General features: G+C 40.4%; 1 protein-coding gene and 1 long non-coding RNA gene across 4 annotated transcripts; one reads left to right on the forward strand and one right to left on the reverse strand.

Moving 5' to 3' along the window:
- The first annotated feature begins 2 nt into the window (after positions 1-2).
- Positions 3-17726, forward strand: CD274 (CD274 molecule). Of its 3 annotated transcripts, none has more exons than XM_064502888.1 (7): positions 3-284; positions 4671-4739; positions 5408-5761; positions 6254-6535; positions 7799-7909; positions 11357-11422; positions 17036-17726. In XM_064502888.1, exons 2-7 carry the CDS (start codon positions 4685-4687, stop codon positions 17131-17133), a joined length of 966 nt encoding a protein of 321 aa, XP_064358958.1. In that variant the 5' UTR covers positions 3-284; positions 4671-4684; the 3' UTR covers positions 17134-17726. The 3 variants fall into 3 exon arrangements, with proteins under 3 accessions (XP_064358958.1, XP_025953262.1, XP_064358957.1); XM_026097477.2 differs by lacking the exon at positions 17036-17726 and adding an exon at positions 12453-13506 and having other exon boundaries at positions 156-284; XM_064502887.1 differs by lacking the exon at positions 17036-17726 and having other exon boundaries at positions 156-284; positions 11246-11368.
- LOC135325166 (uncharacterized) lies at positions 16102-17850 on the reverse strand. Its single transcript, XR_010386345.1, has 3 exons — positions 17725-17850; positions 17045-17158; positions 16102-16157 (listed from the first exon to the last, which is right to left on the reverse strand). It is a non-coding gene; the product is annotated as an uncharacterized LOC135325166 (long non-coding RNA).
- Positions 17851-18248: the final 398 nt, after the last annotated feature.

Raw genomic sequence — 18248 nt, forward strand, 5'->3', positions numbered from 1 at the left:
AGGGTGTCTGGTCGCGGCGTCCCCCGTGAGGATCTCGGGCAGCGCCGGGCCCTCGCTCCCGAGGGACCCCCTGCGCCGCGGGGCCGGGCCGCCGGAGGGGGAGGCCCGGGCGCGGCTGGGAGGCCGGAGGCACCCGCCCGCCCCGCCGCCGGGGCCGCGCTGGGCCGGGCCGCGCCGGCGGAGGTGGGGCCGGGGCGGGGGCCGCCCGCTGCCTACTGCCCGCCGCGCCGCGCGGTGCAGTGCAGCCGCCGGGAGCAGCCGCCGCCGGGAGTCGCCGCCGCCGGGTACGTGGGGGGCGGCGGGCCGAGGGGCGCCCAGGGCAAGGGGCCACGGGGAGCAGCATGGCCTGCAGCCCCTTTCCCAGCCGGCCTGGGAAGGAGGCACGGCCCCGGGACCTGTGCCGGGGCTCCGCGCCGCTTATTAGCAGCGCACGGCCGAGTTCGGAGCTCTCTCCGACGGGGGAGCGCGGAGCTGAGCGCTGCCTGCGGTGGCGTCCCGCCGCGCTTTGGCGCGTCTGGCGCTCCGCTACGCCTGCTGCACCTGTGGCGAAGCTAGCTTCTGGAGACCTCCCAAATCGGGTCCCAAAAGCTGCTCGGGTGGAATTAGAAATACGGAATGACACGTGAGACTGAGAGGTTTGTCTAGAAAAACGCTGCAGGACAAAACATACTGCAGACAAAAGTATAGAATTTAGAGCCTCGTGTCTGTATCTATATGTGTGTGTACATATACCTACACATGTATATACCTATATACACACTATATGTGTATGTGTGTGTCTGTGGATATGCATGTGTGGATATATACATATAGACACATACTTATGCACACATACATATACAAATGTATGTACACAGGTATGTATTTTTTATATATACACCATAGTGTATATGCATATATATATGTGTGTATCTATATATCTGTTTATACTCACTGTAAAAGAAAAATAACTTTCAGAATCTTTTATTTGCTGTCAAGTGCTTACATGGGAAAAAATCCTGTGAGCTCAAGGGAAGTAATTAACAGGAGGAAACTAAATTCGTAATTTTGAGTGTCAAGTACATTAATGACTTCTGCAGTCTGTTGGGCATTATTTTACAATTTAGTTGTTGTTTCTTTTTGTTCTATCTTTTTCTGAGAAAGTAAAATGTCATTAAAGCTGTTTTTTAAGCACAGAAGAACCTGGTGGAAAGAAAAGTTCATTATGCCTCACCAATTACAGAAATCCACCCCCTCAGCCTCCTAAGGTAGTTTCAGGTTTCTATAACCTGAATGTTACATTCAGCTATTTCATATACCACTATCTCTATGTTCCTCCCACACTTATAGTAAGAAGGTTAATTCATACCAGCTTTGTGTATTATGTGTTTTTACTTCCATGACGGGTACGGTGAGTGGGCTGTCACGTAAAAAGAAGAAACTTTTCGTTGAAAAATCTTAAGTTGTCATTTTACAGTACTTTCTCTTTGGAGTATCCCAACCTTTAATTGAGATATTCAAAGACAGTATAAGTGGGTGCACTTACACTGAAACATATGTTTAAAGTCATATGTTGTGCTGTTGATCTGGTTATCCCACTACCATCAGCATATTCCTGTGAGTACTGCCTTTGGCTTCTAATACTTGCTTTTTCTGTATTGTTTGATCTCTAGAACCTAGAAGAAGAAAAAGACAGCGCTCTTTATTCCTCTAAGCTAATATAAAGGCTTAATAACTCTTCCTGCACTACACAGTGGCATGGCAAGAAACCTTCATTGCTCTCAGATCTTGGAGAGAAAACATAAGCTATATTCTGTAAGCTATTACCAGATAAGGGTAAATAGTGTTCTGCTCATTATTCCTACGTACAATGTTTACACACAGGAATAAGTTATGCAGAAATTTCCAGTCATTGTTAGCAGTTGCTCAGCACAGTGTGTGGTAAATACTGTGGGAACCTTGAGTTAATGTAGGTGTATCACTTCTTGTTACTGGTATTCCAAGGGCTGTTGTTCACATCTTGCTCTGATCAGATGACATGTTTCTTAAAATGCCTGTGGCATTTTATATAGTAGTTTTCCCAGCATTTCTGTCTCTGGTTACAGTGAAGCACTGTTAGCAATAGAGAATTTTCCCTAGTGGGGAATTTTCCAGTAATGGGGAAGCTTCCTAAAGAAGTAAATGAAGTTGCAGCAGCATTTAAGTTCTGTCGCGAAACAGCTTGGGTGCAACAGCTTTGTCCTCCCTCTCTTCATTTGTTTATGAGAGAAATGTTAACAGCCAGCAAGACTGAAGAGTATTTTATGCTGTGAATATCTTTTTGCTTTTATAAAACTGTGTTAGCTACAGGTGTCAGATGCAAATTGGGAGGAGGAGGGAAGGGACATTGTGGTAGGTTCTGTAAGAAAAATAATGAGAAGACAACTGCTTTGGCACCCTGAATGGCATTTAGGGTCTCAAGCAGCTTTAGTTGAGCCTCCTAGAGTATGTGCCTGCTCAGAGTGAAACAGAAGAAAGCTCTGTAGTGGTTATTGCAAAAGACTTTTTTCATGTGCATCTGGACTTAACCTAGACCTTTCTTTTTCCTCTATCTGAAAGTGAAAAATTGAGTACAGTAGCAGATATTCTCAGTCTTGAAGGATTTTGTAAGTGGTGTCATATTTCTTAGTAAGACCCTGCTTGGCAGTTGGAGAAAGCATGCAAATTAAAGTTCTTTGGTTGCAGGATACAAGAATTAGAGCCATAAAAACGCTGCCTTCCTATCATCGTTCTCTGAGGAGTCTCTCAAAAAACCCTACCCTGGAGTTAATGCCTAAATTCTGATTTCCTGCTGAAAAAGTGGGTATGGGTTGCTTGTGATAGTACAGGTGTGTACTTTTCCATGACTATAGTACACATGCTATTTGTTTCAGGCCGTCTATTAGCTCAAGTCCCTTTTTTTCAAAGTAGAATATGTTCTGGACCTGACTGTACTGCAGCCCAGGTATTTCTTCCATGGGCGGCACAGAGATGCACGCCTGTACCTGTCAGTTTCACTGGCATGCTCTTCTGCAGGCTGTATCTGGAGTGAGCTTGATCAGAGTACACTTTGAGATTGGTATTCTTCCACCTTGTTTGAGGAGCTTTATTTTGGAGCTCAGTTGGTGCTCTGAACTACTCACTTAGATGGTGGCATAATGTTGAAGGTATTCCCATGCATGCTCATCACCAGAAACTTGGGTATCTTAGCTACCTGCAGGATTAGGTAGAAGTTTGCTGGTGCTTTCAAGAACATCATTTGTGGTTAAGGAATAAATCTGGGTCTCTAGCCGTATAAGTCTGGAATATATTTATCAGTGAGATAGAGTCTGAGGATCTTATATTTATTTTCCTATCCCTGTTTAGCAGAACGTCCTTTTGTAATTGCTCATGCCTGCCTGGCTGTGTATTAAAGTGGCTTTCTTTTTCAGCTCTGTGTTGCCTTCCACAAAGTCTCTGCTGGGATTAGGCAGCAGAAGGCTGAGGAAGAAAGTAGCTTGTATCAGATTCTGTTGAGAAGAGTCTAAGTCCCTTAAGCTATCATGCTATAGAGGCACATACGTGTCTTATGACTCAGGACAGTGCTGTTACTTTGTTACCAGAGCAACAAAGATAAAACAGTTAAAAGAGTCTCAGACCAGATAGAATCTCATCAGTTAGGTCATCTGATGTTGCCTAATTTCCTATGCAAATATTGGAACTACCATTAGAAAGCAGTTTAATGCAATCTTTGCTTATTTCTGTGGCTTTTTGGGTATCCAAACCCAGAATTTTATCTAAATAAAATTCTAGATTCTTCTGTACTCACAATGGACTTGCATAAAGAGTTTGAATTTTGCTTGAAGGTAATTTGAAAAATGATTAGACAGTTTGATCCTACTACTACTATGACTCAAAATACACACTTAGGAAGTGCAGTGGGTGTGTGAAGTAAGTGTGTGGTTTGACATTGATTAATGTGTTGTAATGCTAGTGTTGTGTAGGAGTATAAAAGGCCTGTCAGCAAAAAGGGGGGAAAATTTTATTGAGGGAAAATTCAAATAATTTGTATGTTCAGATGTGAAGCAGAAAAAAAAATCAAGCAAACAGGTTTTGTTTGTAGGCTGGTAGTTTCTAGTACTGTTTTACAAATGCACTGTTGTAAAAATGTTCATTAAAAGATTAATTACAACTTGAATGTTGTTTGCAATATATATAACTTCACAAGCCCTATATTAACATTGTGAAACTAGTCGTTACAAAATTTGGTAAATTCACAGCCTGTTAAATTAGGCAAACTGGTGGAGAAGAGGTGAGTTCTGTTTCTTGCCCTGAAAGTGTATAGAAAGCTCCTCCTCTCTCTTCCTAGTGGCAGCACTCCCTGCTGCAGTTTACCTTAACAACTGGGTACTTATGAGTACTTATTTACAAACTGACAGAAAGTAATAAAGTATATATTTTGCCATAACCAATAACAAATGATCAAAGCAAATAAAACTGTATTTCCTTCCTAAACCCAAGCAAGAAACTGTCTGATTTACAGTGGTCATAGGTGCAATTTTGGCATATCTTTGGCTAGAGTGGAATTCGGTGCCTAGAGTCCAGTTCTTTGTATGGAGTGGCTGAAGTATATTCTACAGTGCAAGTTAGAAATAAGCAGATATTTATATTTGCCCATTATTTTATCATTTTAGGTTCTGTCTTCACCATGGAAAAGCCTTTGCTTTTGTATATATTTGTATTCCACTGGCATTTGCTGAATGGTAAGAAGCTAAACTGTTTGATTAGCTTTCCTATTCGTGTATAAGCATGGAAATTTTAATTCTTCAGGTAGTTTTCTGTACAGTATTAGTGTTTTGTTTTTGTTTTTCTTTGCTTAATGTTTTGAATAAAAAGGTCTTTGCGTGCCTTTAAATTAAGCTCTAGATATGTGTGCTTTAATATAGGGGCTTTGATAGGGGTCTGGATTGAAATCCTGGTCATTGTTTCAGCATGTATCCCTCTTAAGATGTGGTACCATTTTGCAATACACAGGTGGTTTCATTGGCTATGTCAAACCTGGGAATCTGTTTTGTACTCTTCAGCATTGTGTGTAAAAGTAATTGACATTTATATAAAACAGAATGTTCTTGTAAGAGGCATTAACAATTGCAGACAGTGTTCTGAAAGCAACAGCTGAGGGTGTGCACATGCATACATCTGTTTTTTTTAACAGAATCATATTGTGCATATGCACAAATCAGGGGTCTGCAGATATAAATAGCCCAGTTTGTCCTGAATTTGGCTGTGTGCCTGCAAAAAAAGTTTAACTTGTATGAACAGGACAGTATTTTTGGTCCTTCAAGGTCCTATGCGTATGATAAAATGTAACTTTGAAAATTAGGCTTATAGTTGGAAAATTAAAAATTTTCTTCTCAATTTTGTTTTTCAGCTTTATTCACTGTTGAAGCTCCACAGTCACTCTACACTGTGGAATATGGGAGCAATGTGACCATGGAATGCACGTTTCCAGTGAATGGGCAATTAAAGTTTAAAGATTTAAGTGTCAGCTGGGAAAAAAAAGATGAATTTAGGAAAGATGTTTATGTACTTCTCAAAGGGGAGGAAGATTTCAACAGTCAGCACAGTGACTTTAAGGGAAGAATAAAATTGTTGAAAGAGAAACTGAACTTTGGGCAGTCTGTCCTTCAGATCACTGACGTTAAGGTCAGTGATGCAGGGTTTTACCGCTGTCTAATTGACTACAGGGGAGCTGACTACAAGATGATCAGTTTGAAAGTTAAGGGTAAGTTCTACTGCAGGAGTTTCAGTGCTCTGTGACACTCTTGAGAGGTCCCAGAGGAGTTGCTGATTGGAAGGCATGCCCGGGTTATCATCTGAAGAAACTTCTCTAGAGACTTGTGCAGCCTCATGACCATTGCACAGCTGAATGACCTTGTGTTTCTGTCCAGATGGAATCCATTTCCGTACTTTGTTTTCCAGGCAGATGAGGAATGGTGTTGCAAAAAAACATTTGGACAGGGCAGACTGGACCAGAAAACTAATGCAATTTTCCAAACAACATCAGCATTGTAGTAAACACTATATAAATCCTGTACCCCCCTGATTACTATGAAGAGACACAACATATATCTTTTCTGTCGAGAATTCTGTTTACAAAAGCTGAGTTGATATATAGAAATCTGGCCCAGAGGCTGGGGGTGAGGAGATTGTGTCTTGCTAACATATGCTGTTCTTCTAGCTTCCTACTTGTAATTGTTTTCTTCCCTTTGCTTAGCTCCTTATAGAACCATAAACCAAGGAGTGGTGAGTACAGGAGACAAAGAATGGAAGTTAACGTGCCAGTCAGAAGGATACCCGAAAGCTGAAGTAATATGGCAAAATGGAGGATATCAGGATTTGACTGATAAAGCAAACACAAGTTACAAAACTGGAAATGATCAGCTGTATCGTGTGACAAGTACGCTTAAAATCAAAAGCAAAGCTGATGAGATTTTTCACTGTACATTCTGGAACAAAGAACTTCAAGAAAATATATCTGCTATTTTATACGTAGCAGGTAACACTTCTGAATTTCATTTATAGTACTACTTTTCATGATCATATGTTGTTTTGTATCAGATGGATCAATCATGATTTTCTTCTCTTTCCTATCTAATTTAGGAAAGGCTGAAAAGAAATACTGTGTGGTGTTAAGCGTTGCTATTAGTGCACACTTTCACAATATTAATACATTCACTATGCACGTGGGGATGGAGCTAGTTGTTCAAGGACAGCAATTTTGCACGGCCTGTAGTTAAGTGAAAACTGAGTGTGCACCTGTCATTTAAAGGAAGTTCAATTATTTGAAAAGCATAGAGCTTGTATCCTAGAAATAAAACCCTTTTTTATAAATTAAACACATTTTCCAAAAATGTTCTGTTTCAATGATAACTGTCTACGAAATTTGAACAACGTTTTTTTCTTGCCACTACAGCCATTGCTGCCAGCATATTGAATTTAACAAATTATGCACAGATTTTATTTCTCATAACAACTGGATTAACAGAAGATACATGAATGCAGGAGAGCAGTACAGTGTCCTGTGAGACATTTTAATCAGTCACTACCTCTACTGCTTTTGCCCTTGGCTGCTCTTATTATTTCTTCATTGTCCCTGTGATATGCTGGCACAAGCTTTGAACGAGACTGGTGACCTGGTCCAGCTGAAAAATAATCTCTTCGTGTTTGTCAGACTGTTACTCAGCCAGGTCATTTCACCAGTCCAATTCATAATATCGGTGCTGGCACACTTTCCAGGGCTGTCAGGAGGTGGAAGCAGGCAGAAGGTGGGAAAAGCCTGTAACAAGCTGGTCGTCCTTTCAGGAGGTTCTCACCTCCTTGGTGAGAACAAGAGTACAGTTTAGACAATGACAAGAAATACCTCTGGGATTCAAGGAGGCCACCTATCTTTTGCATTCAGAGCTCTGCCATCTCAAAGGGACTTTCTGGTCTCTTAACCATCTTGTTTCTATAATCCTGATGGAATGGAGCTAAGCGTTTTGTTCCTTGATGACCAGCAGGACTTGTGACAGGAATCGAAGGGACTGTCATGCAGAATCCTGGAAGCAAAGATAAATATGAGTATGTTTTAGCTTTACCTTTATTGAGTTAGTGAGATACGGTGAAGTGCACCATCAGCGCCTGGCCTTGGATAAAATCTAGAATGCTTCTATCATGTCTAAAATCCTGATAACAAACACAATAGAGTGAAAAAGAAAGCAAAATGGAGAAACTTGAATATAATTCTGCAGTGTCTTTCCCCTGCTTGTCTTTCTTCAAGATTCAGCTGAGGATATTCTGTGGACTAAGAACAGACGCTTTGTTGGAGCAATTCTGATTGTGACTGCTCTCTTTGGATCAGTGCTTCTATTTATGCTCTGCATAGGAAAAGGTATTCAAGTTATTTATTTTAGCATCTCTCAGCTGTTATCCATCTATTTTGTTAATTCAACTTCACAGAGATGGGATGAGAGGATAAAAGCTTGACTTAGTTCCTTCATCCTGAAACTACCGATTTTTTTACTGCATTTTTTTTTTCTTTATCTGACTTTATCACATACTAGCTATTAAGTTAGCAGAGTGGAAGAGGTCAGCCCCTCACAGGCCACTTACCCTTGCATCTCTGTTTTTGCTTTTAGGTAATACCTGTATTTGCTTATAGATAATGAAGTAGAGCAGTAGGATTGTTGGGTTTTTTTTTTCCATCTAAAGGTCAAAGCACAGCTTATGTACCTTGCGTAACTGTAAGCTTCTGATTCTGAGTCCTCCCTTGTGATTCGGTTCCTGAATACTGGGAGTAGATATGGCTTTTTTCCCCACAATCTATGAAGAATTTCACAAACTGTGAGGGTGTGTATTTTAAAAAAATGTTCTATTTGTTATGATTTCTAGATATATCTTAGTTCTGGTTAAAAAATATGATAAAATGGTACACTACATATGAAACAAGATGTCTAAGCTTTTGAATCTGAAAAACTTTTTTGTAAGAGATTCCTGTTGTGGCTTGGTACCACTGGTTTATTTCATTTCCTTCTTATGTTTTGAGCTTTTTCAGTTCACTTGACTGCCTTGAATTGGATATCTTTGGCATCACAGTATGCTGAAGAGCTAAAGTGTTGGCAGTAATTTATTTTCATTCACTAGCTGACCAAACAAAAAGCTGGGAAATAAAATATTTTAGGGTATCCTAATATGAAAATATCTTTTTGCTCCCAAATTAAAGAAAAATGTTTGAAATGTGTTCCTCAACCTGAAGTAAGTATGGTTTCGTTTTTTCTTTTTTCTTTTTTTTTTTGCCTTGATCAAAGATGGATGTTTATATTTAGAGATTTTTTTTACTTTTCATCCTAAGAGATGCAATAAAGTCAGGCAGATCTCTGAACATCTGTAGGACCCATTTTGAAAATATCGAAAGGAAAGTTTTTTACTGAACATTTTGGTGAGAACAATTCATCTGATTATAACAAATTTGTGAATGTTTTACATGATCCATGGTTACTTTTTTTTTTTTGAAGTAACCTTTTTGATTTTTTTTTTTTTTTTGTCAAGCTGTATGCAAGGAAAATGTGCAAGAGGCCTCAAAGCTCACATTCTTCTCTTAGCATTACAATATCATACTCACACTACCCTGTAAAGTATTACCAGAAATGCCCTCAAAAGCTGAACAAGATAAGGGACTAACAGCTCATCTGGAAAGTCTCAAATTTTATAGTATATATAAATGGGTAGCTGGCATGAAATTCAGCTGGAACCAAAGCAAAGGCTATGTTGTAATATCTTTTTGAGTGGTATTTCAAAAGCTTGTACACCAAAGAATTGTACTAGCTCAGGCTGTATGGCAGAACAGTTGGGTTCCCGCTCTGCCAGCTCTTTTCCTGCCTGGTGAAAATTAGAAACAGCACTATATTCTGGCTGGAAATCACGCAAAAGCACTTATCAGCAAAGTCTACACTGAAATTTCATGTTAATGAAATACAAGATAGAACTAAATGCAGATACTCAGTCTTTAGTCACAGACTATTCTCTTGCATAGGTGCTATGGAGACAGGTTCTAGGAGAAGTATTTGTAATTCTAACAGGCTAGGAGATGCTTGTAGGCTTCAGAGGGGCTGTGCCTAACCCTGCGTGTGTCTAAGTATGTATTTGTCCTAAGAATGTGATAGGAGTAGGGGCAGAACATGAAAGTGGAAGAAGGGCCAGCAGAAATCCTTGACTTCTCAGAAGATTCCCATCTGGGGATTTTAGATGAAGGTCAGAAGTTTCCTAGGTTCCTATGTTGTGTGTGTATGTGTGTGTGCGTGCGTGCGTGTATACACACACACACACACACACACACACACACACACACACACACACACACACACGTCATAACCTACAAGTTAATTCAGAAACTAAACTAAGCTAGTAGTGACATTGTATTTCTTTTAAAACCCAAGCTGTTGGTGAGCAGACAGGTGATTTTTTAAATAAAGGAAGGTTAAGAATGGAACCTTCCTGGAATACGAACTTTTTTCCCCCAGAATGCTGAGAAGATGATTCTCTTGCTCCCAGTTGTATATTCAAATTAGGGGTGAAAACATACCACTGAACAAGTACTTTTCAGTCAAACCTATTGCCTAGTGTCAGGGAGTTCTGGATTAAAGTTATTTTGGAAAGGAAACTGACAGACTGGGCGCTAAAGAATATATTTTAAAGGATTTGAAGAAATTGAGTGTTTTGAGAATGTGTGATTATACTATGTTGAGAGTGCCCTTCCCACTACTGTGCTTGAGCCCCTACTAGATCAAAAATCAGTATTTTGTTTTTTTGATTTTCTCTCTTCTCTTCTCCTCATTTTCTCCAGTTGAAATAGAGCATGTCTGGCTAAGGTGGTAATGAATGTTGCAAGTATGTACAGCATGGCATAAATCTAGATCAGCATGACTCTCATGTGATTAGTTGCTTATGGATTTATTCTGTAATTATGACAACCACAGGCAAAATTACATTCACCTCCCATTTTGCATTCTACTTTCCTTTTATGTAACAACTGTGAATTATAGTTAAAGAGTGACTTTTGGTTACTCTGTTAATTTCTTGAAAGGAAAAGATGGAGAGAAAAAAAAAAAAGCATTGGCCCTAGGAGCTGTTGCAGCCCTGATATGAACGAGAGAAGGCCAGAGGGTTTTCCTGTCTTTTGATAAGTCTGTGATAAGTCTGTGATGGGATGGGACATGCTCCCTGCAACATACACCTCATGATGGCAGCACAGCCTGGAGTGCAGACTCTGTGCTGCAGGTCGCATTGGCACTACCCTGTGTTGTCTCCAGTATTGTAATGCACGTTGGAGGCTCTGTGTCACATCGCTGAGGACACAGGGGTTGCCCAGCCCAGAGGATCATAAGGAGAAGCTGCAGCTTCCCTAATAGCTTTTGTTTCTTCCTGTTGAGATACTGGTGCTGTTTAACAAAGCTCAGTGAATAGTGGCAGTACCACCGTTAGAGTGAGAAATAGCAGAAGAGGGAGAGAGTTAAAATTTATTGAGGGAGAGAAGAAATTAGAATCCTCGCATGGTGGCTTATGGGAATTTTTTTTTAATTTGGTGTTTGGTTTTATTCAGAGACCACTTTAAACTACACTGTTCTGTCAAAAATTAGTTGTTACTGGCAGGATTTTCTTTTTTTTAAGTGTTGTTGCCCAAAACAGACAAAATTTTTGGTATTAATCCTTTCCCTTGCCTGCATTTCAGCCATACAATTCCTGGAAGGTCTGGGACAGCAGGTTTTAACAAAGATTTATCACTAGATGAAAAGTTAAAGCTATGCTGACTGTTATCCATATGTATGTGGTTTATTTAAAGAGTTGTACAAAAATGAGGATGAGCGTGATTGCAGAGGTGCATCTTTTGAAGAGGAAGAGCTGCAATGTAAGTATAAATCAAAATGGGAAAATAGTAGCAAATTTCACACGGCGCATATCATCTACAGTCTCTACATCTAACAAACCAGCGGAGCATTGATTTGTGGCTGGTTTATTCAGTCTTCTGTTTCAACAGACAGAGCCTTCAGGAGAAATATGACCTCCCATTATCTGTCTTATAAATTCACCATCACAACTGTTTGTGTGGCTGTACTGGGAGTTATATCAAAGAATTAATCTGATTTTAAAAATAGAAAGAAAATTGTGGGAAAAAAAATGATGCGGGGATATATAAAGCCAAATCAGTCTTTCATCTATCCCACACTTTTGTTACAAAAAAAGTTGTGTCAGCACAACTGACAGAGTGGTGTATGACAGTGGGGAAGGGGCTAATGAAGGAGGTCTTATAGCATCACTGCTATAAGACTCAAGCCATGAGATTCTGTCTCAGCAAAGCATGATCTCAGGAAAATAAATGACCAAATCTCTGAAATTCCTAAAACAAACTGTGGTATGGAACCAAAAAGAGAAGTAATTGAGCTTTTTCTTTCACTTTCTCTCTGACTTCCAAAGCATTTACATTACATTTCAAATCCCTCTCTGCTGCACTTTGCTGTAATAAATATAAACAGGTATGCCTGCCAGTCCCACAGAAATGTTTCCAAGACAGACAATTAGGGCTTCAGGATATACTAATAAGGAAACTGACAGACTGGGCGCTGAAGAATGGGTTGGACTTTGAAAAGAATGGGGATCCTAAGCCCCAGTAGTTCCACTGTCTGTATGTGTTAGGAGAACACTTCCCATCCTTTTGCTTGAACTACCACTTTCTTTCCTCCCATGATTACTTTCTGTTTCTGCTTTATTTCACCTTTTATTAATTTCATTTTTAGATCATTAACTTTGGCAATGAAGGAAACTTTTTGTTGGTGCCTCCAAATTCTAGGAAAAGAGTCACAAAGCCATGAAATATTCTGTTACTTTGAAATTAATCCTTTGTAATTGGATAATTTGTTCATGTACTTCTTCTTTTACAGATAAGCAAATTGAGAAGACTTAGCGTAAGCAGGGGAAGCTTTTTTTGTCGACGAATGTTTGACAGCTCCAGTGTTCTGTGTTCTGCTTACTGAAGGGGGATTTTATTTTTTTTAAATTTTGAGATTGCAGTTTTCTTCCATATCATCATAAGTCAGGAAAGATTGCAATGAAGCTAATGGAATTATTGTTGTATAAAAAGCCTATGGCTTTTTCAGGCCTCTGTATATGTCAGTAGGTATGGAGATACTTACTCAAACATCCACATTTCTGCTTTATTAAGATTATGCACTTTCAAGGACACATTTCAGTTAAAAGTATCTTTAAAGTGAAGCACTTTAGGTCTATGACCATAATGAATTTTGTAGCTAGTTCTAGAACGGTCCATCTTCTGGGCTGTTTTTCTACCTGGAGGTCTCAATTCCCTGCAGAGACTTTGCTTTCCAACTTGTAAAGTAAATGTTTAATGCTTTGATCCGCATAAAATGTTAGGGTGCAACAATACAGAATGCCATACAAATAGGACATTTTCTGTCCTTATCATAGGTTTTAAAATACTGGTTACCCACAGCTATGCCTGAAAGATTATGAAACCCCCTTGACGCCGTGGTTCGGAAATAATTAGGTAATACTGAGCTGCTTAAATGTCTTGCTCTCAAGAAGTTCTTTTGAGGATATAATTGCCTTGTGTGATATAGGTGGCACTACTTGGTTGCTGCTGTTCACTCTTCTGCTTTACCATTTGGAGACAGTGCAGCTCTTCAGACCTTCAGGAAGAACAGCTCTTGATTTGGGCTGGCTTTTTATTCAGACCCTTTTAATTCATCTTGGAAATAGAAGGGAAGCCTTCAGACTTCAAGGACATGAAATAAATGCTCATGTGATTGCTTAAGAAATGCTCGGGGAACGTGCTTCTGGATTCCAGTTATCCAGCTATTGATTTGTTACATTTGCTAGGTGCATAGCTTTGTGTGTCAAAAATACACAGATTAGAATTATTTATTACAATACTATTCACAATTATATTTTTTTAAATAAAATGTGTTTTGTTTTTTTTGTGCTTTGCTCTGCTCTCCAGTTTGTTGATGCTAGGTGTCAGGACTACTTGTGGCACTTCTGAAAACTCAGATATCTAAGATTTGGTGTAGAATAGTATCTGCCTCCATATCACCATTCTGTTTTCACTTCATGTCATCCTTCTCTTGATTCCCATGAAAAAGAGAGTGGAGATCCGGAATCTCATTGTACTCAGGTTTTATTTTCCAGTTTAAAATAGATGAGTCTGTCATGGGATCCTAAAGATACGAATGCAGGTTTCAGCTGAGGTCTTCACTGGTAGCAGTATTTGATCTAACTGATGTGAAGTTGTGTTTAATAATGTTTCAGCAAGCTGCAGTAGGCTAGAGAAATGCTTTTCAGAACCATAATTAAGTCAGTAGACTCAAATCAAGTTAAAAAGTTGCTATAAAGTGGTTTCTCTAACTCATTGCAGTGCTTGCACATTTTAATAGTTATTCTTGCTATTTGATTTCTCCTAGACACTCTGTGAGCCTGAACATCCACTTTTTCAGGCCTTGATCCTGGTGTCATTGGAGGCAATGGATAATTCTTAATTATTCCCGGAGCATAAGAATGGCCTCAAATCTTAGGACTATGTGTGGAACAAGCATTGACTCTCTTCGATGCACAAACATAGTTTCATATTACCTTGTATATAATGCATCTTCAAGACAGCCTCTTCATTTTGTACTTCCTCTTTGAGGACTGCAACAGCTATTTGCATATTAAAGTAAAAGTGAAAAGGCTATTTTTTTCTTTTAAATAATCACCCTTTGCAAGTGCTATTAGTGCTTGCTTAGTATGGAACCAAAGTCAGTCTCATTATTTCACTCCTTATAAAACTCCACAAAACAGCAGAAATTGTTTTATGTATCTTTTTCCAAAAGAGGAAAGTACTATGATGCTGCTGAATTATTCAGACTTGACTGGCCAAAGTGTGTATGTTTAAATTGTGCTATTTTCTAGAAACATACTCAACATTATGGATTTAGAAGTCATTAAAGCAGAAGCTTGCTTAGAACTTCCTTAGCCGCAGTAATAGCAATGTCTTGTTTTAATGGGAAAAATACATGTGTATTTCCTTGCTTCATTCACACAAGAATGACTGAATTTTTCTTTAATTTTACATGCCACAGCTTTGTGCTAGGAGCACACCCCTTAACAGTTCTGACTTTCAGGTGCATCCTTCAGTTTTGATCATTTTGACAGAAGTCTATTGCTTTATCTCCATGTATAATCAGCACTTGTTACATTATTGTTAACAGCACTGTACATCAGATGAGTAAAATAAGAGGTTTAAATTTTTTAAAAATTCTGTAGCTGTACTGTGCCACCCAGAATGTCAGTGCTTGAGCTTCTGAGTGGTTGATAGGAAGCTTGAAATTTTGCTGCCTCACTAGAAAGGCAAGAGCTATGGTACATAACAGATGATGTGAAAAGATCTGTCCTCTCTAAATAAACTCCACTCTGCTTTCCTTTGACATCCAAAATCAAACTTTTTAAATCTAATTTTACCCCTCTTAAAAGTTAGGCTTCTAGTATAAGCTGATTCTCTGGGCTTCCTTTTTAGCAATACAGGGAGACAGGCCCACATGCTGGTCCTCCAGTGTCTGAGTCATTTTGGCACAATTAATTTTCAGTCTTGACAAAGGGAGAATACACAACTAGCCAGTAATAAGGCACTTTTAGATCATGTGAATTAGGTGAGAGAAAATGCCTTCTGATGCTAACATAAAAACTGCAGTTAAATACCATATTTGTAATAGTTGTATTTTTCTTCAGTTAGCAATTTCTGTATGGTACTTCAGTGTTTGGCTATCTGGAAAAATAAAATCTAGTAGGAAGGTAGAGCAAATTGTGCTTCAGTAAGCTGCACTGTCCTTCTAATGGCCAAGCGCTTTCAGATGCCTCAAATTGTTCAGAAAGGCCTGGTTCATATGCATGTCCAGAACTGGTTTATTGTTATTTGAGTTCAGGGCTTGTTCATTTGCAAAATGTAATCATCGTCCAGTTTGGTGGTCTCTTACAGAATATGCCATTTCATTTTGTTGCTTGTAGAATACCAATTCTACCAGTGTAATAACAATTTCATTAAAGGATAACAAATAATAAGAAAAGTAGAATCACTGCCTTTCGACCAGCAGGGCTTTTCATGGAACAGCATGCAGGATGCGTGCCCTTTTCCCCTTCTTTTGACCAAAAAGATAACTTTAATATCTTGGACTGACATGTATGTACCAAGGGCACATCATGCAGCCTTGGGTTAACCTGAAAAATGGCAGATATTATCACTGGGACTTTACCTTTGTGGCATCATCTCCCCACTTCCCTATCTCCCACTCCGTATTTCTGTGGTCAGGTAATCAAGGTGATTGTCCCTGCCAAGTCCCTGCCAAATACTTCTGTGCTCAGGAGATGCCACAGGCAGCTCACTGGCTCAGGGCAATTGCACTAAGCTTTTTGTCCCCCTGTGCCAGAGTGGGAACACATGAAGGAAACCTATTATAGCCAGAGCTGGCTCAGAACAAGTAGAAGCTGGTGGAGATTACTGTGAAATTACCTCAGGGTACCTTTCCTGTCAGGCTGGGAGAGAACAAGGAAGATTCTTCTTTTCCTTTCAGAAGAAGTCTCAGCGCCTGCAGATGAATCTAGACACAAAAGAATATGTCTGCTCTGGTTGAGAGAATAATGAGTCTGAAGTTGCAAAAACATGGAACTAGAGAATAAATTGTATTACAGTGAGGAGTCTGAACACACATTGTCATGAACTGAAAGGGGTGTTTAGTGTAGCCGTGAAGCAGAGCCAGGCAAGAGTCTTCCTTCTAGTTCTGGCAGAAGGGTGCACCAGGAGATACGATCGTTACCTGAAGACTGCTCTGCAGCTACCTTTGGCTGCCTGTCCTCTGCACAGGATACCTGCAGTCCCCCACTCTGCTTGTGCCACCCCTCCAGTCTGTGTGCCACATGCCTTCCTCAAGGGCTTGCTGCAGGCAGAGTCGCCAATAATAGGACTCTGCAAAGGCACCATGACTGGCTGGGACCATCTGCCACTATAAACCTAGCAGTGGGTTATAGCCTGCCTTTCCCACCTCACAATGCCCATGGGCCTTGCGTGACTTGCACATTGTTCATATCTTTCCTGCCCCCTTCTTTATTTTGCTATGAATAAATCCTATTAAAAAAATCTTACTTGTTCCAAACTGTGTTTGCATAAAAAGTCCTTCCTGCATAGGCTATTTTTCTTTGCCTGGAAGGCCACAAGCAAGCCAGGCCTTCAAGTGTTGGTGGCAGGTGGAGGGCAAAATGGAGGTAAGAATAATAAAAGCATCAGGCAGGAAGAAGTGTCTCAGAAAGATTCATTTCCCCCACTCCCACATACTTATAAAAAGAGCATGAATCTTATTCTGCTGCTGTCTTCTCCCGTTTGCTTTCGCTGAAAGTGTTAGGGACTTCAGGCAAACTTAATGCTGTTTATAAGTCACAAATCAAACCTAACTCTGGCCCTGATGGACTTTATCTCTTGTAGGTGGCCTACCATCCAATCCATTGATTTCTGACAGCTGCCAAAGAGGTCACTGGAGTTTTTCTGGTGAAAGGCCAGGTTACACATGGATGACTCCCTGAGCCAGGACTGCACAAGATAAACGTACTGAGGAAAAAAAAAAAAGAGGCAAAAATTAGCGTAACAGTGATGTCATTGAGATCGATTGCTCTGTATCAGGTAGTAGGAGATCTAATTTCATGTTCTGAGTCACACTGGAACTGTGGGGCAGGCAGGCATTGTATGTATTTCCAAACCAACCAGAGCTCATGGGGATAAAGCCACAGCTATCACTTGTCTTGGCCTGGAGCAGACTTTCAGGTGATGCAGAACTATCTGGAGACAAAAGAGCACGTCCCCCACATACAGCACCAACACATCTGAGAAATCCTTGGGGAAGAGACCGCTGTATCCTCCTCTGTGTCTGCCACTCATGGGCAGCATGGGCTTGCAGGGTGTGAACCTTCTCTGCCGTTCCCAGAACCTCCCATACTGTTGAGGCGGCTGATGTCTTCTCAACCTTGAAGGGAGTTACAGCACAGCCATGGGTTTCTGGGGAGGCCAGCCCCCAAATCACTGTTTCGTCATGCACAGTGGGAATCACAAGATTCTCGCCTGTCTCAACAAACAAAAGGTGCCCACGGCACAGATCTTTGTGAGCTGGCAGTCCTCACCTGTTTGCTGTGTGATCCGCTTTGTCTGTGTTCAGTTTTCTTCAGCTCAGTTGCAAGGAGGAAAGCATGGCGTATCAACGCAGGTGTAAATCAAGTCGCAGTTATGAGTAAGTTCCATCCAGCTCACAGGTCTCATCTGCATTATCTCCATCAAATGCAGCCTGGTGGTGAATTCTTTTCAATGCAAGAAGCTTACTTCACCTTCAGCAATTGTGCGCTCAACACAGAAGTTACGACAGCTCTACAGTCCTAACCAAGGGTGGATACATGCTCCTCCTACCTCTGCTCTCTAGCTAGCAAGGTAGAACAGTGCACTGCTCTTTCAGACCCAGACCCAGCAATGCCCTTCTTCAGCCCCGTTGCCTCCTGATGTGGCGAAAAATGCGGGGATGGCAAGAAACAGCTCAAAGAAGTTCACCATGCATGAGAGCTGTCATCCATCAATCCACAGAAGGTTTAGTAGGTAGGCAAAATGCAAAGCTGTTTGGGATACCAGGCAGCATGCCAAGGCTCTTTTCCCCAGC

This window comes from Dromaius novaehollandiae, chromosome Z, assembly GCF_036370855.1.
Source record: "Dromaius novaehollandiae isolate bDroNov1 chromosome Z, bDroNov1.hap1, whole genome shotgun sequence".
In the NCBI taxonomy this organism is placed as follows: domain Eukaryota; kingdom Metazoa; phylum Chordata; class Aves; order Casuariiformes; family Dromaiidae; genus Dromaius; species Dromaius novaehollandiae.